The sequence below is a fragment of the Hippocampus comes genome, unplaced genomic scaffold (assembly GCF_001891065.2).
Source record: "Hippocampus comes isolate QL1 unplaced genomic scaffold, H_comes_QL1_v1.1 scaffold167, whole genome shotgun sequence".
NCBI lineage: Eukaryota > Metazoa > Chordata > Actinopteri > Syngnathiformes > Syngnathidae > Hippocampus > Hippocampus comes.
Genome location: NW_017805502.1, coordinates 772,221 through 794,046, shown reverse-complemented (window position 1 = coordinate 794,046; position 21,826 = coordinate 772,221). Strand labels below are relative to the sequence as shown.

The 21,826-nt window shown below is 42.6% G+C and overlaps 1 protein-coding gene across 5 annotated transcripts in view; it reads left to right on the top strand.

Moving 5' to 3' along the window:
- Nucleotides 1-21,826, top strand: part of nup210 (nucleoporin 210) — a 34,076-nt gene that overhangs the window by 5,558 nt on the left and 6,692 nt on the right. For 2 of the 5 annotated variants that reach the window (XM_019877271.1, XM_019877269.1), the window contains exons 5-33: nucleotides 622-772; nucleotides 2,202-2,334; nucleotides 2,417-2,575; nucleotides 6,053-6,121; nucleotides 6,215-6,321; nucleotides 7,800-7,940; nucleotides 8,056-8,193; nucleotides 8,331-8,486; nucleotides 9,320-9,518; nucleotides 9,988-10,133; nucleotides 10,376-10,594; nucleotides 10,887-11,060; nucleotides 11,182-11,374; nucleotides 11,572-11,678; nucleotides 12,404-12,508; nucleotides 12,794-12,895; nucleotides 13,031-13,159; nucleotides 13,412-13,539; nucleotides 13,622-13,757; nucleotides 13,844-13,906; nucleotides 15,640-15,819; nucleotides 15,922-16,002; nucleotides 16,110-16,241; nucleotides 16,892-17,050; nucleotides 17,310-17,401; nucleotides 17,492-17,666; nucleotides 18,111-18,286; nucleotides 19,568-19,788; nucleotides 19,882-20,018. In XM_019877271.1, the coding sequence (XP_019732830.1) occupies nucleotides 622-772; nucleotides 2,202-2,334; nucleotides 2,417-2,575; nucleotides 6,053-6,121; nucleotides 6,215-6,321; nucleotides 7,800-7,940; nucleotides 8,056-8,193; nucleotides 8,331-8,486; nucleotides 9,320-9,518; nucleotides 9,988-10,133; nucleotides 10,376-10,594; nucleotides 10,887-11,060; nucleotides 11,182-11,374; nucleotides 11,572-11,678; nucleotides 12,404-12,508; nucleotides 12,794-12,895; nucleotides 13,031-13,159; nucleotides 13,412-13,539; nucleotides 13,622-13,757; nucleotides 13,844-13,906; nucleotides 15,640-15,819; nucleotides 15,922-16,002; nucleotides 16,110-16,241; nucleotides 16,892-17,050; nucleotides 17,310-17,401; nucleotides 17,492-17,666; nucleotides 18,111-18,286; nucleotides 19,568-19,788; nucleotides 19,882-20,018 (4,108 nt within the window). Of the gene's footprint in view, nucleotides 1-621; nucleotides 773-1,550; nucleotides 1,701-2,201; nucleotides 2,335-2,416; nucleotides 2,576-3,868; nucleotides 4,019-4,519; nucleotides 4,653-4,734; nucleotides 4,894-6,052; nucleotides 6,122-6,214; nucleotides 6,322-7,799; nucleotides 7,941-8,055; nucleotides 8,194-8,330; nucleotides 8,487-9,319; nucleotides 9,519-9,987; nucleotides 10,134-10,375; nucleotides 10,595-10,886; nucleotides 11,061-11,181; nucleotides 11,375-11,571; nucleotides 11,679-12,403; nucleotides 12,509-12,793; nucleotides 12,896-13,030; nucleotides 13,160-13,411; nucleotides 13,540-13,621; nucleotides 13,758-13,843; nucleotides 13,907-15,639; nucleotides 15,820-15,921; nucleotides 16,003-16,109; nucleotides 16,242-16,891; nucleotides 17,051-17,309; nucleotides 17,402-17,491; nucleotides 17,667-18,110; nucleotides 18,287-19,567; nucleotides 19,789-19,881; nucleotides 20,019-21,826 lie in introns of those variants that run through there. The other 3 variants (XM_019877273.1, XM_019877272.1, XM_019877274.1) reach the window with 3 other exon arrangements.

Sequence of the window (21,826 nt, the reverse complement as noted above, 5' to 3'; positions counted from 1 at the left end):
ATATATATTTTTTTTTTCTTCCGGAATTTTCAGAAAAGTCCACTTTCATCTCTGTTTAATACACAATCAACTTTTGAGATGGGTGTGACCTTCAGTCTTCCTCCACGAGATGACGGTGGCCAACTTCTCGACATCCGGCCACCACCAGTTCACATTGGTTTCCTTGCAATGGAAGAACCGTATCATTCGGTAGCAGTAATTAATATGCCATAAGGGTGCTTTGCCAGTCAGCCCCAAAAAGGGAGAACAATATGTTTGGTGTGCTAATGTTGTGCGCTCACAGTTTCCATGTTTAAAGGTTATATGGAGAGCAAATGTTACTGTATCACATCACTGTGTGTTTTTATAAGGCGCCGTACTGTGGAGTGCAAATCTTCTTATGAAAGGCAGTTAAAAATGCATTTTGAGTGTTTTGGGTGGCTGGAACGGATTAACTGTGTTTACATTTAATTCAATGAGCAGAGTTGATTTGAGATAAGAGTCATGTCATGAAACGAATTTACCGGTAGGTTGTAACTCTGGGCACCACAAAACTACACCTGGTATTCTACCAATATGTTCTTTTGGGTAAAATCCAAAGTGGCACAAAGTTAACATTGCTCTGTCTTGTCCCTTCTCAAGGTTTCTCAAGTTTTCTGATTCCACATACACACCTCCTGAATACATCTCTGAAATGGAGCATGTCGGAAAACAAGGCAATATCATTTTGGTGTCAGGCCTGAAAACAGGACATGCGAAAGTGAAGGCCAGAATTCAAGAATCACTGTATCAAGTAAGATAATTATTTTCCAGCACAAATATTCAAATGAATTGCCTCAGTGTTAGACAGCCTCCAGGATTTCCTGGCACAGCTTTGATTGCCATGATGACTGACTACTATGCTATTTGTCACCTTTTCTGACCTCGCCAGTGGCTAAATATGGATGTATTGCGTCAAGAAGTTGCATGTGGCTAAACAAATTGTAACAAACAAATTATGTCTCATGACTCGTTCTGGGCGCTCAGATAGATATGTTTGAAGCCTTACTGTTTCTGTTACAGTGGAGTGCAAATGCAGACAGAAGAGCTTGCTCACAAACACATTTTCAGCAATAGACAGAGTCACGAAAGTTGTTTCCTAGCAGTAATTAATATGCCATAAGGGTGCTTTGCCAGTCAGCCCCAAAAAGGGAGAACAATATGTTTGGTGTGCTAATGTTGTGCGCTCACAGTTTCCATGTTTAAAGGTTATATGGAGAGCAAATGTTACTGTATCACATCACTGTGTGTTTTTATAAGGCGCCGTACTGTGGAGTGCAAATCTTCTTATGAAAGGCAGTTAAAAATGCATTTTGAGTGTTTTGGGTGGCTGGAACGGATTAACTGTGTTTACATTTAATTCAATGAGCAGAGTTGATTTGAGATAAGAGTCATGTCATGAAACGAATTTACCGGTAGGTTGTAACTCTGGGCACCACAAAACTACACCTGGTATTCTACCAATATGTTCTTTTGGGTAAAATCCAAAGTGGCACAAAGTTAACATTGCTCTGTCTTGTCCCTTCTCAAGGTTTCTCAAGTTTTCTGATTCCACATACACACCTCCTGAATACATCTCTGAAATGGAGCATGTCGGAAAACAAGGCAATATCATTTTGGTGTCAGGCCTGAAAACAGGACATGCGAAAGTGAAGGCCAGAATTCAAGAATCACTGTATCAAGTAAGATAATTATTTTCCAGCACAAATATTCAAATGAATTGCCTCAGTGTTAGACAGCCTCCAGGATTTCCTGGCACAGCTTTGATTGCCATGATGACTGACTACTATGCTATTTGTCACCTTTTCTGACCTCGCCAGTGGCTAAATATGGATGTATTGCGTCAAGAAGTTGCATGTGGCTAAACAAATTGTAACAAACAAATTATGTCTCATGACTCGTTCTGGGCGCTCAGATAGATATGTTTGAAGCCTTACTGTTTCTGTTACAGTGGAGTGCAAATGCAGACAGAAGAGCTTGCTCACAAACACATTTTCAGCAATAGACAGAGTCACGAAAGTTGTTTCCAGTCCAGAGACCCAAATATTTGCATACAGTCGATTTAACAAGTCACCTTGACTCAGTGTCCCCTTTTAAGGCAGACTCCCTCGTGCCGCTTGTTTTAAAACCACTGGTCATGAAGATGAAGCTGTTCCGATGTTGCTGTGATATCTGTCCTGCAGGGTGTGGACGCAGCTGAGGTGAAACTACTGATTTTAGAGAACATTTTGCTGAGCCCTGCGCATAATGTCTACCTGATGGTCGGAACGTCAATCCGATACCAAGTCCTGAAGATACGACAGGGCTCGATAACCGGTGAGACTGCTGAGTGGAGCTCGCATTTGAGTATCAGGGCAAATCTGAGATAGAATGTTTCCCATTCCCATTGCTTTTCAAGAGCTTTCAATGCCATGTGATCAATATGAGCTCCACCTTGAGAACAGCGTGGTCGACACAAATGGGAACCCAGATGTTGACGTTGCACGTCTGGATCAAAGAACCTCCACAGTTGCAGCCATTCAACTGGGACACATCAATGTCGTGCTCGACCATAAAAGTATCCTTCTGAAACATTTTCGCCTGCCACTCTGTTGGAGGCTTAACAAGGCGCTGATGGGCCGTGCTGGACCATGACCCCTCCTACTGCTCATGAACAGTATTTTTAGGCTGCACTGATTGACCTGTTTGGGTATTACACTAGTAGGTTGGTACCTCTACTTACAAAATTAATTGGTTCTGGAAGAAATTTCTTAACTAGAAAATGTTGTAAGTGGAGACGCGTTTTTCATATAAATGCCCGAACCCATTGCTAGCACCCGAAAATTCAGACATTAATGTTTTATAAAGCATAAAAATGCATTTGTTTAACAAAAATATGAGACCAAGAACAGTCGAGCTTGGACACCCCCCAAAAATGCCCATTCCCTAATCGTAGATGTGTTTGAAAATATGCTCGGACCACGCACTGCTTCACTCTGACCGTTACCAAACTCAGAGCATTGTTCAAATGTGCCCCAAAGAAGGAGCGCTGGATCCCAGTGCATCAGGCAGCATAAGGAAAAGAAACAGTTCAAGCACCAACGCTTGATTTCTTTTGAACATAGGCCGCATTCAGAAATGAATGAAAGGGGAGCACGCTCTGCCTCTCCAAACACAAATACTCGCAGGATGGTAGCAGGGCATTAGAGTGAATTCTCACTTCGGAAATGGTTTTCTTTTGACTTACCTTTGCAAGAATCACGCGTTGCATTGTGGTCGGTTGTTACGCCTTTTGTTGCCGTAATTAGTAAATCCTTGTTGTCGCTGACACCGCATGCTTGTGGCAGTAACAGAATTTCGTCACACATTAGTTGCCCTAACTACAGTTCTTCTGTCTTCTACTACTTCTTCTGCTTCCATATCTTCTTTTGCTGTACTTTAGCAGTAATTAATATGCCATAAGGGTGCTTTGCCAGTCAGCCCCAAAAAGGGAGAACAATATGTTTGGTGTGCTAATGTTGTGCGCTCACAGTTTCCATGTTTAAAGGTTATATGGAGAGCAAATGTTACTGTATCACATCACTGTGTGTTTTTATAAGGCGCCGTACTGTGGAGTGCAAATCTTCTTATGAAAGGCAGTTAAAAATGCATTTTGAGTGTTTTGGGTGGCTGGAACGGATTAACTGTGTTTACATTTAATTCAATGAGCAGAGTTGATTTGAGATAAGAGTCATGTCATGAAACGAATTTACCGGTAGGTTGTAACTCTGGGCACCACAAAACTACACCTGGTATTCTACCAATATGTTCTTTTGGGTAAAATCCAAAGTGGCACAAAGTTAACATTGCTCTGTCTTGTCCCTTCTCAAGGTTTCTCAAGTTTTCTGATTCCACATACACACCTCCTGAATACATCTCTGAAATGGAGCATGTCGGAAAACAAGGCAATATCATTTTGGTGTCAGGCCTGAAAACAGGACATGCGAAAGTGAAGGCCAGAATTCAAGAATCACTGTATCAAGTAAGATAATTATTTTCCAGCACAAATATTCAAATGAATTGCCTCAGTGTTAGACAGCCTCCAGGATTTCCTGGCACAGCTTTGATTGCCATGATGACTGACTACTATGCTATTTGTCACCTTTTCTGACCTCGCCAGTGGCTAAATATGGATGTATTGCGTCAAGAAGTTGCATGTGGCTAAACAAATTGTAACAAACAAATTATGTCTCATGACTCGTTCTGGGCGCTCAGATAGATATGTTTGAAGCCTTACTGTTTCTGTTACAGTGGAGTGCAAATGCAGACAGAAGAGCTTGCTCACAAACACATTTTCAGCAATAGACAGAGTCACGAAAGTTGTTTCCAGTCCAGAGACCCAAATATTTGCATACAGTCGATTTAACAAGTCACCTTGACTCAGTGTCCCCTTTTAAGGCAGACTCCCTCGTGCCGCTTGTTTTAAAACCACTGGTCATGAAGATGAAGCTGTTCCGATGTTGCTGTGATATCTGTCCTGCAGGGTGTGGACGCAGCTGAGGTGAAACTACTGATTTTAGAGAACATTTTGCTGAGCCCTGCGCATAATGTCTACCTGATGGTCGGAACGTCAATCCGATACCAAGTCCTGAAGATACGACAGGGCTCGATAACCGGTGAGACTGCTGAGTGGAGCTCGCATTTGAGTATCAGGGCAAATCTGAGATAGAATGTTTCCCATTCCCATTGCTTTTCAAGAGCTTTCAATGCCATGTGATCAATATGAGCTCCACCTTGAGAACAGCGTGGTCGACACAAATGGGAACCCAGATGTTGACGTTGCACGTCTGGATCAAAGAACCTCCACAGTTGCAGCCATTCAACTGGGACACATCAATGTCGTGCTCGACCATAAAAGTATCCTTCTGAAACATTTTCGCCTGCCACTCTGTTGGAGGCTTAACAAGGCGCTGATGGGCCGTGCTGGACCATGACCCCTCCTACTGCTCATGAACAGTATTTTTAGGCTGCACTGATTGACCTGTTTGGGTATTACACTAGTAGGTTGGTACCTCTACTTACAAAATTAATTGGTTCTGGAAGAAATTTCTTAACTAGAAAATGTTGTAAGTGGAGACGCGTTTTTCATATAAATGCCCGAACCCATTGCTAGCACCCGAAAATTCAGACATTAATGTTTTATAAAGCATAAAAATGCATTTGTTTAACAAAAATATGAGACCAAGAACAGTCGAGCTTGGACACCCCCCAAAAATGCCCATTCCCTAATCGTAGATGTGTTTGAAAATATGCTCGGACCACGCACTGCTTCACTCTGACCGTTACCAAACTCAGAGCATTGTTCAAATGTGCCCCAAAGAAGGAGCGCTGGATCCCAGTGCATCAGGCAGCATAAGGAAAAGAAACAGTTCAAGCACCAACGCTTGATTTCTTTTGAACATAGGCCGCATTCAGAAATGAATGAAAGGGGAGCACGCTCTGCCTCTCCAAACACAAATACTCGCAGGATGGTAGCAGGGCATTAGAGTGAATTCTCACTTCGGAAATGGTTTTCTTTTGACTTACCTTTGCAAGAATCACGCGTTGCATTGTGGTCGGTTGTTACGCCTTTTGTTGCCGTAATTAGTAAATCCTTGTTGTCGCTGACACCGCATGCTTGTGGCAGTAACAGAATTTCGTCACACATTAGTTGCCCTAACTACAGTTCTTCTGTCTTCTACTACTTCTTCTGCTTCCATATCTTCTTTTGCTGTACTTTCTTATGGCATTGGCAGATACTTTCAGTGCATTTCTGCCACTTTCTTTCGCATTCGATAAATATAATGGGCAGTGGTGCAAATTCATGACTACTTTTACCTCTTTGCCTTCTTCCATTTCTTCTTCTACTGTCTTTTGGCAGCTGGCAAAAGCTGAGTAAAGTATGTTTCTGGAAGGCATTTCAAATGTCCTCGTTGTTCCTCCTTTTAATTTTGAGTGTCCCGCCCCTTCCAAAGGTTTCTGCATGCACCAGCTGTACGCAATGTCTGTTTCAATTTTCCTTACAAGTATTATTTAGGTCTTCGCATGCAAGGAGTGTTTCGTCTTCCCAACAGCACTTTGTTTGTGGTGGAACCTGCCTACTTAGGTGAGTTCAGTCACTCCTGTTTACCGGAACTTTTGTTTTTAAAGGGAAAAGTGAGTGTGAGAAGTCTTTTTCAAACCTGTATGTTTGACTTAGGTTTTAAAATTCATCCTGGAAACAGTTGGGTTCTGGAAATGGGTCGAGACTATGATATCCAGATTGAAGTACTCGATAAATCTGGTAACAAACTCTACTTGTCTGATGTAAGTAAACCTCAGTAGAAAAGCACCTGTCGATGAAACTGTCACAGTAAAATGAATCCTGGCAATGAACTACATGAAACAGGGCTGTGACGTACTTCCGATCTCGCCAGTGATTGGAAAATTTACCGGTTTCTAATCTTCTGGTAGGAAGAGAATAAGAGCGCCTTTTGAGAAAGATATTACCTCGTCATCTCACATGCTTGCATTTTGATCTGTCTCTGTGGATGACATTCTGTAGCTTGGAAGAAAGGCCGGATTTTACATAATCGTTACTTAATTACGAATAAGATTAAAGAAGTATCATTTAAAATTGTTCATCAGATTTACATATGCAAAAAAGGTTCACGAAGGTTTGAGCGAAAATCAGATGTGTATTTGATTAATCTGTTTATAATAATAGGTACAATTCTTGTACATACAAGTAAGTTCATGGGAAGGAAACTATGCTTTGTTGCATTCAATAAATTCAAGTGTTATGTTTTTCGATGAGGCATTTCTTCAAAACAAAAAAGTATTAAAACTCGGCTTGTATTGAATCTTCATATTTGTGCATAAATATATATTGAATCTATGGAATTTAAATTTGGACACCCCGAGTGTTATGTTCTTTGTTTGTGTGAATGTGTTTTATTTTGTTCTTTATTGTACATTGGATCTGTGAAATAAAGTTAAAAAAACAGTTTTCGTTTATAACTTACTGCTCCAGTCACAACAGCGGCAAAAATAATTTACATAAAAATGAATAAATATCCAGCCATCCGTTTTCAACACCGCTTATACTGAACATGGTCATGGGCCTGGGGGTGCTGGAGCCGATCCCAACTGACTTAAAATGGGAAGCGGACTCCACCCTGAAATGGTCGCCAGTCAGTCGCAGGGAACATATAGAGATGAACAGCCAATCAAATCGACATCCAGACCGTCACTGAGTGGGAACCGTTCCCATGCTGCCCGTGCACAAGTCAGGCGAGTGTACCACTACACGAGTAAATATAAAAAGGTGAAATATGATTTTGACCTCTAGTCGCTATAAAAGCAAAATAAGCCTTCGCCATTTTCCCAAAGATCTCGTCTATAGCACGCAGTGGACTGGAAACAAAATGAGGAGGGTGTTGGTTGTTCCTTGGCATGCAGCGACATATTGGCAAGCTTCAAATTCTTTGTACTGTTATGCCATACAATTGCTGCCTCATCGAAGCGCTCGTGTTTTTCTTCTGTGCGTTTTTCTTCCCTTTGTTGCGACGGAGCAAAAAGTGAACGAAAATTCGACATTTGAAATTCACAAACGAGATCGGAACTACGTCACGAATCCGATTGCCATATTCCATACCGGGATGTCAGCTATGTTATAACGATTGTTTCTGCTCACATATGACACACTTTCTATTTCAGATCACAGCTTGACTGTGACCACCTTTGATACAATGCGACATAAAGCAAAGTTATTGATGTTGCTTTTCTACCACCTCTTTTGGCAGAATGTCCGAATCGAGTCTGTTTTCCCTCTGGAATTCTTTGACATTTTGCACTCTTCCCTGAATGGATCTTACCATAGGGTCAAAGCTATCAAAGACGGCCTGAGTGTCTTTGATGCTACTTTGACAGCTGTTGAGGATGAAGTAAGTTTGATTTATACTTGTTCACATTTCAAAATAAGTGTATTCATCTTTCGTTTATCCCGAAAAAGTCAGCGGTCAGCCTGATCAGGGCCTGTGTCCTCTGTTCTGCTTCTAGAAGGGCGGCGTCCACCCACTCGTCAACCCAGTCCACAATGAACAGGATGTGGAAATCTGTAAACCTATCGTTCTTAGTCCCAGTATTCTTACGTTCCCATGGCAACCCAAGGTCGGCGCGTATCAGTACACAATTAAGGTATAATTCGTGAGGATGAACAAGATGACAACTGACTTAATACCAAGTGTTTTGTTTCTTTTTTTTTTTCTTTGCGATTACCTCTCATGCTGTCCCATTCAATGTTGTTGAAAGTTGTTGCTCTTTGCTTTGGGTAGGCAACAGGTGGCAGTGGAAATTTCAGCTGGTCTTCGTCCAACCCAAGCGTGGCCACAGTGACTGTCAAAGGCGTGATGACGACAGTCAATGACATTGGTGTTAGCATCGTGAAAGCGCAGGATATGCGCAACCCACTCCATTTCGGAGAGATGAAGGTATGGTGACTCTGCCAGCATCATTGATAAACCATGTCATTTATGAATCTATACTTGTTAAATGACAAAACAACATTTGCAAAGTAACTGCTTTGTAGTTACAAGCAAGAAGGATTCATGTTAACAGTATAGTTACTTTTTATTCGAGAGTTAAAAGCAAAACTGTTTTGGGGCTAACATCCTGTTTTCACAATGCACTAACTCACTCCACTGTTTTTGCCGACAGCAATTCTTTTTTGTTTTATGTATTAATCTTACATGTGCAATATAGCATTTATTGGAATATATTTTTGGTGACCCGGTGGTCCAGTGGTTAGGGCGTTGACACCACAGGTCGTGGTTTCGATCCCAGCTCTGGCCTTCCTGTGTGGAGTTTGCATGTTCTCCCCGGGCCTGCGTGGGTTTTCTCCAGATACTCTGGTTTCCACCCACATTCCAAATACGTGCATAGCAGGCTGATTGACCATTCAAAATGGTCCTAGGTGTGCGTGTGAGTGCGGATGATTGTTCATCTCTGTGTGCCCTGCGATTGGCTGGCAAACAGTTCAGGGTGTCCCCCGCCTACTGCCTGAAGAAGGCTGGGATAGGCTCCAACACCCCCTGGAACCCTTTTGAGGATTAAGCGGATCGGAGGATGGCTGGATGGATGGATGAAATATATTTAGGATTTTTTCTTTAGCATAAAAAGAAATTATAAGTCTTCCAGTTTTTTTGACTTGTCAAGGTTGACAGTACAGTTCCTTCGTGACATTGGAGCTTCATCAACTGAAACCTGTGTACAACTTGATCCCCAACTTTGACACTGATGATTTTGAATATATTCATTCCCGTAGGTATACGTCGTTGAACCTGTGGCAATGGACTTTGCTCCCTGTCGAGTGGAAGCCCGAGTGGGCACGATTCTGGAACTACCGCTCAGAATTTTTGGCCTGCTGGAGGAAAAGGGGATGGAGCGCGTCATGTTGAGTGACTGCTCCCACTTTGACCTGCAGGTTGATGAGGAAAACCAAGGCGTCTTTCAGCAGCTTGAAGGTGAGTCTGCAAATGGATTCTGATGTGTAGCAGCTGCTTCAGTGCATAAAAGATAAATTTCTCCTCATGTTGCCATTTGCCTCACTCATTGGAGAATTGCCATCAAGTGAAGGTCACTCACAAATAGATGCTCACTTGTTGATCGTCCTGTTTTGGACAGTTTGCCATTGGGAGCGACAACTGGTCACAAGTTGTTCAGCTGGAACAGGCCATTTAAGTATTTCATGCGTTTGAGGGTAAAAGTGCAGTCTATTTTTCTTCTTCTTATATTTATTTGTCGGTTGAAGCAGTAAGGCCAGCAGTTCATCAATCTGTTGTGTTTTCGGTGAATCTCTTCAAATTGACCTTTTTTTCCATTTCACATTGAATTCAATCTCCTATTGCTAATTGAAAAAGTAAACTGGGTGTAAAATAAATTGCGGATATTTGCATTCCCCCTCCTCCAAACACCTCTGTTTCTGCCTTGCAGGTCGACTGGCTCCCGGCCAAGGCCACTGCAGTGGGGTGATAGCCAAAGCTCTGACCCCAGGCTACACCACGCTCTTGGTCAGCTACACCCATGGCAACGTTCACCTCAGTGCAAAGATCACCATTGCAGCTTATCTTCCCCTCAGCGTGAGTCTTAAAAAAATTATTCTTGCTGCCATAATCCCCTATAAAAAAAAGTTAATATTTACCTAAAATATAGACGAAAGGAGAGAAGTGGAACGATACATATGTTCATCTACACCATACATATAGTCACATTTCCCAGCTTGACCTGATAGTCGGTTTAAATAAATAATCTTTAAAAAAAAAAAAAAGACACGCTTTTCTGTTTTAATGACGGCGATTGTCCCGATGATCTCATTTGTCAGGCTCTTGACCCTGTGTCCGTGGCTGTGGTGACACTGGGTTCCTCTAAAGACATGCTGTTTGAGGGTGGGCCTCAGCCTTGGGTTCTGGAGCCCTCTAAATTCTTCTGTGAGTTGAGAGCTGAGGAGGAAGAAAGTGTGAGCCTTACTCTGATCAGCCCGCTGTCCCATAATTATGACCAGCATTTGGTCAGAGCAACTTGCAAGGCCTTGGGAGAGCAGGTAATTCCTCCATGCTGACCAAATAACAAACTGGATGTGTATCATTGGGACTAGATGGGCATGACTTTTTCTTCATTTAACAACACCAATAAGTGCTCAATATTCTATCTTTAAAATATTTCTTGGTTTATAACGTAGCATTGGGCACAGCATTGATGATATGTAACTGTACCAACACACTAATCCAACATAAAGTTAGTCACTACAATAGTATTCTGTTCCCAGAGAAGAAATGTATTCTCCATGGTGACCCAGTGTCAGAGCTTTGTTGTAATGATTCATAAATGTGCAGATGCTGGAAGTGAGGGTGCGAAACAAGGCCAGCGTGACCAACCCATATCCCGCTGTAGAGAGGGCATCTGTAAAGTTTGTTTGCGCTCCTCCGTCACGCCTCACCCTGGTCCCAGTGTACGCCATTCCGCAGCAGGAACTAGCATGCCCTCTGTTGCAGCAGAACAAATACGTGGTACGCATGTTATTTCCTCCTCCTTAATATGACAATGCCGCCTGAGTATTATGATGATGGTATTTTTGTAAAATGTTCTAATGCGATTTTGAGTGATTATGTTTGGTTTGTTTTTTTTAAGGTCCCAGTTTCAAATTATCGCAACTCAGTTTTGGACCTTGCGGCTTTTGACCACCAAGGACGGAAATTTGACAACTTCAGCTCACTGAGCATCGTGTGGGAATCAAGCAAAGTGTCCCTGGCCAGTATCGAGCCGATCCTTCCCATGACGCTTCATCCCTTTAAGGATGAAAACAAACAAATGAAACTACACGGTAAAGTGTCTGCTCTTAAAAGTTTTTGATTGGCTATTTTGAAGTGACCTAATCCCACGTATTTCTTGATGAGCTTTTTGGAAAGAAGGTTTCATTGAATTGAATGCCCTGACTCTTCATTGCTGTCGTTTTTTGATGTCTCAATTTATCATTGGGTTTTTGCTTAGCGCAATTCCTTTCTTTGTCCTCTGTAACAGGCCGGCAGACCATTGTTGTGCATCGTCAATCGGGGCCCGCTGCCATCACGGCGACAGCGCTGGATTACCAGCTTTCACATATCAAAGCAGCCAAAATTCAGAGTCGAGTAAGTGTCACATTTTTCACTTTATCTGATCATTCAGCAGTCTGTTTTCTCTCCTTGCTGTGACTGTGACTTACTGGCCCGTGCGGGATGCTAAGAGATGTTAAAACCCTCCTCGGTACGCGTTCGCTATGTAACTGTCACACATTTTTCAAACGTTAATGTTTTGCTTGTTCACTTTTACACTAGCCTTTTATTATCAAGGCCTCATTTACAGTAATCATTTCTACTACAAGGTAATCTGCAGCTCGACAAGGAAAGGTGCGTTAACATTGTTGGTAAATATGCAGGGATTGCCTTGGGCAGGAATGGCATTGAAGATGGCTGCACAATTCAAAAATATTTATATTTTGTTTACATTTTTGTTTTATCTGCCTTGTGTTGTGGGCAATGCCTCATAAAAAATTTCAATACTGTATCTGAGTCTCTTTTCCACAAGAATTTAGCAGCTTCCCATCTTTGTGGCCCAATTACAGTTGATGTCGCTGAACTACTGGAATGTATTCGCACATTCTGCCGATTCAGTGAAGATACATTGTGATTATCTACTTGATCATGAACATTCACTTTTCACACAAATAATTAAGAGCAGAATAATGCATTTTTTCTTTTGCTATGTTGCCAAACGTGTGGATTCTGTTGATTACCTTACGTATCAGTTATTTATTTTTATCTGAGTTGGTGCTACTGTATATCTTGATTCTGTTTTCAACTGTTCTGGTGGATAGGTTGACACGTTTACCCCAGTGTCCGCGACATTGGAACTCATTTTAGTTGAAGATGTGCACATCTTTCCTGACACATTGACCCTATACAACCACCCAGATGTGCGGGTAAGGGAGAAATGTTTCTTTTACCGCTTGATTACTGTTTAGTCCATCCATTTGGTGTTTAGTATTGTTTCTTTTTGCAAATGACTTCATTTTAGCTCATCTGAGTTTGACCCTACTCGCCTTAGACATATCTGAAGAAATTAACACTAATTGTGGTGGGGTCCATTGACGCGACTAGTGCAGCGTGTTCAACCATGCAAGTGATCTGAAAATGTGCGATGAAAGTCTTATCCAATACCAATTTTTACTTCAGCTCAAAAGCTTTACGTGTGTTTTTCCTTGCAGGGTAACCTTGCACTGCGAGAGGGGTCGGGGCATTTTGTTGTCAAAACCAGTGTTAAAGACGTTGCAGATGTGGTATTGCAAGACACCCAAGGAACAGCCCAGGTATGTAGGGACATCTGGAGTTCTAGGAGAGTGAATTAGGGAAGGGAAATCAAAATCCACAGTCTAGAGATAGTGATAAAGAATGATTACCCTTGCCAGTTTGAATTTCTCACTTGAATTCCTTCATGTCCCCAGGTTTCCCCCATCCAGCCAGGTGTGGTGCAAGTGATGGTTCATGACCTTTGTTTGGCATCCCCATTGACAGCCAAAGCCACAGTGCATGTTTCTGAAATCCTGGAGGTGAATTTGAGAGTGGTCGACAAGGTCAGTTTCCAGTCTGATAATTCATCTTTGTGGTTGATGCTGGAGCCGCTCGACATGATGCTTCTTAATACAGAATTAAAAAAAAAAAAAACGCACACATTCCATACGTGCCTCAGTGGCACTGATCTGTTTGTTCTGTAAAAGTGCTCAACTTTTAATATTCATGGAGTTCACTTGGTCTTCAGGTTTGCTCTTCCGGTGAACCGAATTGGTGATTTCCCTCTTGAATGGCCTCATTTGTCTCATTTACAGGTGGAAATTGGCAAGTCAGTAAGGTGTTATGTCAGACTGTTGGATGATAACAAGAAGCCTTTCCCAGCCAGCTATTTCCACTTCATGAAATTGAAGGTTAAGGCAGCGTCTTCAATCGTGTCATTGAAGTAAGGGCTGTGAGACTTGATGTGTTTTTGTTGTTCAAAATAGCTTAACCTTAATGGACACGCCTTTATGTTCCTTTTACAGACCAGTAGCAGAGTCTACAGAACACGACACTGCGGTTTACCTGGTAAAAGGTGTTTCTATTGGCCAGACAACCTTGTCAGCTGTTGTAGTGGATAGAAATGAGAGAAAATTGTCATCTGCCCCTCAACAGATTGAGGTATTTTGTTTACTGACGTTTCTTAAGTCATTATCAGGACTGTGAACAACTACTGTAGAAACTCTGTGTCACTGGTTTCTCAATAGGTATTTCCACCATTCAAACTCATCCCCCGGAAAATGACTCTGCTGATTGGAGCAATGATGCAGGTATGTTTGTGTGTGGCGTGTTGATGTTTATGCTGACAGGAGGTAGCCTCAGTTGAACTTGTCACAAGAGTTCATTTGGTCCACAGTCAATCTTCCAAAAGGGACCTTTGCCACAGGCTTTCTCTGGAAAACAGCATTAGCCTAGATGGTCTCCTTTCCAGCTCCTCTTTGAGTGCACTGTTATGTTTATGAAAAAGCACTGTGATCTAATCACAACCCCCTCAAATTGCTCAACATTACAAAGGTGAATATGCCCAAGTGGCCTGGAGGTGGGGATCGCTGGCGAGCGCCGAGTAGCCTGGCCTCGACCCATGTGGCCCAACCGGGCTCAGCTCCCACCCCCCAGTCATCCAGCCTGGGGGTCTGGTACCACTTCTCTCGAGAGAGGTTGGACTCTCTTCCACTCTAGTTGCCCACGGTGAGAGGCGCATAGCATAGCAAGTGTGGGCATCTTCATCGCGCCCCAATCAGATCTTGAGTGGTGTTTTGTTATTGGACTTCTGTGCTTGTCATGGATTGTCCATAACGAACACCATCTTCAAACAGAAGAGTGTCCATATGTGGCGGGAGTTCGATGATTGACTTTGTGGTCGTATCATCGGATTTGTGGCCGCATGTTTTGGACACCCGGGCGAAGAGACAGCTGGAGCTGTCAACTGATCACGACCCGGTGGTGAGTTGACTCCGATGGTTGGGAAGATGCCAGTCCAACCTGGCAGGCCGAAATGTATTGTCAGTGTTTGCTGGGAGAGTCCGGCAGAATGGGTCTGTCGGGAAGTCGAGTCTCAGATTCAGGATGAGCAGTGTGGTTTTCGTCCCGGCAATGTGCACTTCGAGAAGGTGTTCGATCGTATCCCTCAGGGAGTTCTGTGGGTGGTGCTCGGGAGTATGGGGTACCGAATCCCCTCCCCTTATATGGGCTGCTGGGTTCCTGTCCTCAGTCAGAAAAGGGTGGAGTGCCCTCGCCCGGTCAGGGATGGGTTCTTACCACAAGTGGAGGAATATAAGTATCTTGGGTCTTGTTCACAAGTGAGGGCAGGATTGGGCGACAGGTGAATCGGTGCAGCGTCTGCTGTAATGCAGACTTTGTATCGGTCTGTTGTGGTGAAGAAGGAGCTGAGCCAAAAGGCGAAGCTTTCAATTTACGGGTCAATCTACGTTCCTGCCCTCACCTATGATCATGACCTGTGGGTTGTGATCAAAAGAACGAGATCCCGGCCGATAAAAGCGGCCGAAATGAGTTTCCTCCGTCGGGTGTCCACGCTCTCCCTTAGAGATAAGGTGAGAAGCTCGGTCATCCCGTAGGGGCTCAGAGTCAAGCCACTTCCCCCCCATGTTGAGAGGAGCCAGATGAGGTCACTCGGGTATCTGATTAGGATGCCTACAGGACACCTTCATGGTGAGATGTTCAGAGCATGTCCCACAAGCAGGAGGCCCCAGGGATAATCCAGGACACACTGGAGAGACTGTCTCCTGGCTTTCCTGGAAACACCTGGGCTTTCCTGCTAAAGCTCTTGCCCCGCGACTCAGATAAGCGGTAAAGAATGGATGGATGAAAAAGACCCAAGTGACCTACCACTTAGGTTTATGTCAAAGGTTCATGAAATGATTGTTTGACTCTACTTTTGTCACAGTAAAATGAACAGCCACAACTTTTCTGAAATACCTGCACCCTCGGGTTACACTGCTAAAATTTATTTTGTGAGTGACCTATTTATGCCCACTGTTTCTAGATCACATCTGAGGGTGGCCCGCAGCCTCAGTCCAATATTCTGTTTTCTCTCACTAATGAGGACATCGCTTCTGTAAACGGCATTGGTCATGTCAAGGGTATGACCACTGGTAACGTCACGGTGACGGGACTCATTCAAGCTGTCGATGCTGAAACGGGCAAACTGGTTGTTGTGTCAAAGGTAGGAAAAAGAAAAACAAAGATGGGGTCATGCAGAGTGAGTTTTCTTTGAAGAGATGCTTGAACAGATGAATTGCTAATGCCGGTCCTTCTGTGTCTTTAGGATCAAGTGGAAGTTGAGGTTGTGCGTTTGACTGCCATTCGAATTCGAGCACCCATTACACGAATCAAGACGGGAGCGCAGGTACAACCTTGTGAATGTACATTTAAGTAAATACTGTTTTCAATGAACCAAAAATTTGGAGATGATGATTGGCATTGGCCCTTGTTGCATGTTGTTTCCTTCTGTAGATGCCTGTATATGTGATGGGTTTGACCAATAGTCAAACACCCTTCACATTTGCTAATGCTCTGCCGGGACTTAGCTTCCACTGGTCCACTACCAAAAGGGACATCTTGGATGTGCAGTCGAGACACTCTGTGGTATGCTTCTCTTTAGTGGTTCCTTTTATCAGGCTGACTTGCACAGAGTTCCCACAGGTCCTTAAAGTTAATAAAAATCCATAAAAAAGTTGCAAAATCATGTTCTTAATTGTCCTTAATTTTCAGGGAAAGCTTTTAAAATCAATAAAAATCCTTAAAATGTTATTTTTATTCAAAAATAAATTGAAGTTTTATATTTTCTAAATTAAAAATTTTCTTAGTGTACTTTATTTGAGAATGATTTCAAGTTTTTTTCATTTTCCTATCTGTAATACAGGTAGGAAAATGAAAATTTGACATACAGTATGTCAAATAAAGGGTAAGCTGATTGTCCCTAAAAATAAAGATGTGCCCCTCCTTTGGCAGTAATGATTTGAACACCAGCTCAGTGATATGTGGCTTTCTGTTCTAGCCCGCATATTGCTGAGCAGGCATTAAATCCACCATGAATCCCCTGCTGAGTGGAGAAAAAAGTCCTTAAAAAATGGCTAAATTAGCCCTCAAAAATCCTTAAAAGGTCCATAAATAAAAAGCAAGTGGAAGAGTGGGAACCCTGTTGCAGCATGCTTTCTCTGCATTTACTGAAGTAGCTACCTTCACTGTTGTACCCCCATTCACGTTTTACTTGATTTGCTCTTGTAAAATCTCAGGCTAACGTGGCGCTTAACTCGGAGTACAATTTCGGCATGAGTGTGACTGGTCGGACAAGAGGCCGGACTGGGCTCAAGGTTGTCCTCAGAGTTGTCGACCCTGTTCTTGGTCAACTTGCTGATAATCTTCCAGAGCTTGAAGATGAGGTCCAAATTCAGGTACAGCTCTAAAAATGGTCTTATATATCGATTTGACAAAAATGTGAGCTAATCACCACAGTGAACCAACCCCATGCTCTGCTGCCTCTTTCCAAATCAACCGTCAGAAACAGCAGAGCAGTGAAGTTATTTGTCTGTGAAATATTATGAAGGGATAAGAGTGTATATTCAAGACCAATGCACTCAACTTAACAATGTGTCAGACTCCGACGTGTCACTTGTGTCCTAATAATGATGTTGTCATTACGTTTGCCTCAAGGTCTATGACAAACTGCACATGTTTAATCCCAAAGTCGAGGCCGAAGAGATTCTCATGACTCCAAACTCAGTCCTCAAACTTCAAACAAACAGGTTAACTCAACTTGCATGTTTATCTTGTTGCTCAATGAAATTCTGAGACGAACTGATCTGTAATTATATTTGTATTGTATTGTATACTAGAGACGGCGTGGGTGCACTGTCATACCGTATGCTGGATCACGCTGACCAGGTTGCTATCGCTCAAGTTGATGAAAAGGGCTTCCTCGTCTCTGGCTCAATCACTGGCATTTCACCACTGCTCGTTACTTCCCAAGAATCTTTTGGTGTCAATCAGACTCTCATCATTGCAGTCAAGGTCAGTTTGAGAGGCCTCCTGTGACCTGTTTCGGATTTTCGGATCACGTTTTCGGTGACCGAATTTTCACTACATCTTAAATCCAGAAAAAATAATTGTACTGCAGCAAGTGGACTAATTCCTCAAATAGTGGTCATCCATAATACAAGACGCATTGCCCCAGTTAGTTGCCACGAACATGCTTTCATAATTACCCGAGTTCATAAGCCCCTTGTATTAATGAAATAGTCAAATGATCTTAAAAAGAATGTTATCGGTGATGTTTTTCAGTTTTGTTGAGATGGCGTCTTTGACGGCGTTTCCTGTTCCAATGTGCATCCACATTTATGTTCAGGGGAGCTTTGTAGGCCGTCTGCTCTGTGATAAACAGTTGTACAAAGTCTTGAGTTGACATTGTCCCTGAAGGCAACACTGCCCTCCTCAGCCACCATCCTCATCCCTCAGGTGGTGCCGGTGTCCTATATGCGCTTCAGTACCAGTCCAGCGTTACATACATACACAAAGGAGAGCCTGAAAGCCCTCCCTTTGGGCATAGTCCTCACCTTCACCGTTTATTTTCACGCCAGCACTGGAGAGGTCTTGCACAGCTCCAACAGCCATCTCACCTTCTCCACTAACAGGTCAGTTTCCACTCTCCCTGTCGGTGCTCGTAAATGTTTTTGTGCTCGTCGCTGAGGAGCGGTGCGCCAAAAGCCACAAGTCACTCAAACGTGTTTGCTTGATGAGTCTGTTGTACGATGCCAAGTGCCAACAACTTTGGATAATTAACATAATTATTTCTTTCCAAATGTCATTTAGCATAACAGTTAATTGATGATATAAATTCACTTAGTTGAATTGTCACTCTCGATCTTGAATGCCATTCACCTCACCGACCGAGACCATGCACACTTGCAGGCCAGGAGGGATAGGGATTGCTGGTCGGATTTGATCTTGCACAAATGCTTCTGCATCTCTGCGCTGTGTTTGAGGCGACCGGCGCCTTGCTCAAGTGCACCTCGACGTCAGGCAGGATGGAAACTTGTGTCTCTCAAGCAACTTTTTTTGTTTTTTGTGTTTTCACAGCAGACTAAGCTTCTGTCGCCCCAATCTGTGGCCTAAATTATCCATTATTCAAAGAATCATGCCAATTTCATTGTAAAACATCCTTGAACATCATGAGTTTGTGTGAACGTATGCTGATACTTTTGAACAAAAAATTATGTTTCAGTGCTAGTTTGGTTCGTGGTATGTCAGTAAATTGGCAAGAAATGCTGATTGTCACTTTCCCAAGTAAAAGCAGATGTTATGCAAATTTGTATTTGAATTCAACACAAAGATTTTGAGTCTGCTCTAATGGAGGACTAAAGAAATCTGAGAATATTTAAACCTGTTGGGTCTGAAATTCTGTGGTTTTGCTCAATTTTGAATGAAACAAGGTGTCCCAACAAATAGTTTGTTTTTAAAACTAATTTTCAATTAATATGTTAGTCGATTAGTTGTCGATTAATCATTGCACCATCTCCATGTGTTGTTGCTGAAAGGCTATCAAACCAAAATATTGAGAATTTGATACCAAATCTGTGAGCAGTTAGAAAGTTCTCACACAAACCCTAACAATGCTCTATGCGTTATGAAGATGGCAAATTAATATTTTAACACTGCCAGTATGATTTGGAATCATGAGGCAGACGCGCCTTGTAATTCATTACGTCAATTTACCAGGCTGTTCACTCTACATCTGAGAAGGCCTCATCATCGGTCCTCACAAATTTTTGTGCATAAAATTTCAATAATGGTGAATGGTCAAAAAAGAAATACTTGGACAAGCCAGCACATTCACAAGTATACCTTTTAAATGTCTGTTTTTTTTTTTTTAAATAAATAAATGTTAAAATGGTCTTTTTGTTCCTCTCTGTCAGGGATGATCTGGTGCAGGTCGGGTTTGGCCCTAGTAACCATACTTTGACAGTCCGGACCGTCAACACTGGTCTCACGCTGCTGTCTGTGCACGACAGTGAAAACACTGTTGTGGCAGACTACATTCCGCTTCCTGTGGAGCATGCCATCCAGCCAGAAGAGGCCCAGAGGCTGGTGGTGGGAGACGTCATTTGCTTTACTGCTCAGCTTGCCAGTCAGGACGGTGAGAAATTTGTGGATCTAAATATTTAAAGTCCCCTGAACAGTTTTAGTTTCATCATCTTGGGCAAGTTATTAAATCTCCTCTTCTCTGCAGGAGGCCACGGTATTTGGAGCTCTTCAGCCAATGCCATACTCCAAGTCGACTCCACAACTGGTGCAGCTGTAGCCAGAGACTCTGGGGCAGCTACTGTGTACTATGAGATACCTGGTGTTTTGAAAACATACAGAGAGGTAATGCGTGTTGTCTTGTTGCACCATAGCAATATATATTAATTCATCTGATTTACCGAATGCCAAATTAGTGAGATTTATTAACTAATTTATTTATTTATTACTTCAGTTGGTCAGGTGTTGTGATGAAAGAGGTAACCGATTCTGTAGTAACTATCTAGACTGAACTCCGAAGTGTGAGACAAGGAGCAACATTTGGACACAGAAGTAGACATGGCACATGAATGGTAAAGTGTTTATATGCAAAACTACACACCAAAGTCACCCAACAGATGGTGAACGGCACCAACAAACTAACAGCATTGAACGCTATACTAAGAACCATGGAAGGATATTAGACGTTCTGGAACCAGACCTAAAATACTGAAGGGCAGCAGACCACGTCCAACCCTCTGACAAAAGAAAGGATCAAAGCACTGTCTCAACACTCTGGTTGCTTTTCCACTGTCATCCCACTTTTATTTTCCAGAGACTTTTAATGACTTCTGTCATGGTGTCCCCCTTGAACCAACACTGAGCCATTTACAAAGTACTGAGCAAAGTACAAGATGCATAGTTCAATGTTTCCCCACATCGGGTACGCAAGCACATTTCAGGGGGTACATGGAAACATTTCAAATGCATTTTCCAAGTTAATAAATGCATGCGTTTTCAGTCATTTCATTAACCCGTGAATAAAATGGTATCTGTGTACTACAATTTGTTTCCCTGGGGAGACAATAATCTGGCACACCCATGTGTCAAATCAACTCATTCAAATCAGCTCTGATTTTTGTGGTAAATACAATATTGTGTTTGTCGTAAAAGCTAACAGATTCATTTGTCATTTTTTAACTTTTATTTCAACCTCTATTCAAGGCAACATTGGTTGAGTTGGAAAGAATTAAGCAGACAAAATTTCAATTAGTCAGTTGGGTTGCGTTCTACTTTTAGAGAATTCTCAACTCGAATGACTGAGGGCACTCACGTTGTGACAAAAAGGTTCAGAGGCACACAAGACAAAAAAAGTTTGGGAACCCTTGCCGTATCATCAAGTGTCTCATCATCACCTGCCGCATCGAGATTGTGTCAAATTGCGTGACAATTTTTATTTATTTTTTTTAATCACTGAATTCAGTCCACTTTGTGTGTCTCCTCTAAGATGAATGTTTAATTCGTACGGTATCAGAGATGAAAGTCCTCCGGATTTTCCCGGAATTCCGGGTTTTTCAAATTTTTATGAAAATTTCTCCGGAGAATTGAGGAAAATAAAATTAATCCGGACATGAGTTGACAACATTGGACGAAGACGCGTTTGAGTTTGCTGTATTGCTTTCACGAGCGTAGCCATATTGAGGCACTAACACCTAGTAACAGTAAAGAGATTTTTGTTTGTGTAATAACGACAGAAGACATGATGGCGTTTGACTAATGGTTTAGTAGAACGAATGGCAACTCGCAACAACAGTAGCAAGCGTCATTTTGCCTCTTGGGTTATACCATCTCAACTAGAATGTGGGGGATAGTCCCCAAAACAATTTTCGTCTCTTTATAAACACACTTGCTAAACCCCAGTGGAACGAATAAAAGACGCCGCGGACAAGACAGTTGTCGTAAAAAATATATATTTGTACAAAAAGGGAAGCACCCAGATTGGCAGAAAAACGTGTCCGACTTCGAGTGTCGTCTCGGCTAGCTTAGCTGAGCTGTTGTCGTGTGTGACGTAGGTTGCGTCGGCGCTGATTGGTTGAAATCAAAAGACGCGCTTGCATACATGTTCGCGCTGAAGCACGCACTGCAGAGAGCAGCGGACTATCTACTGCTGAGGC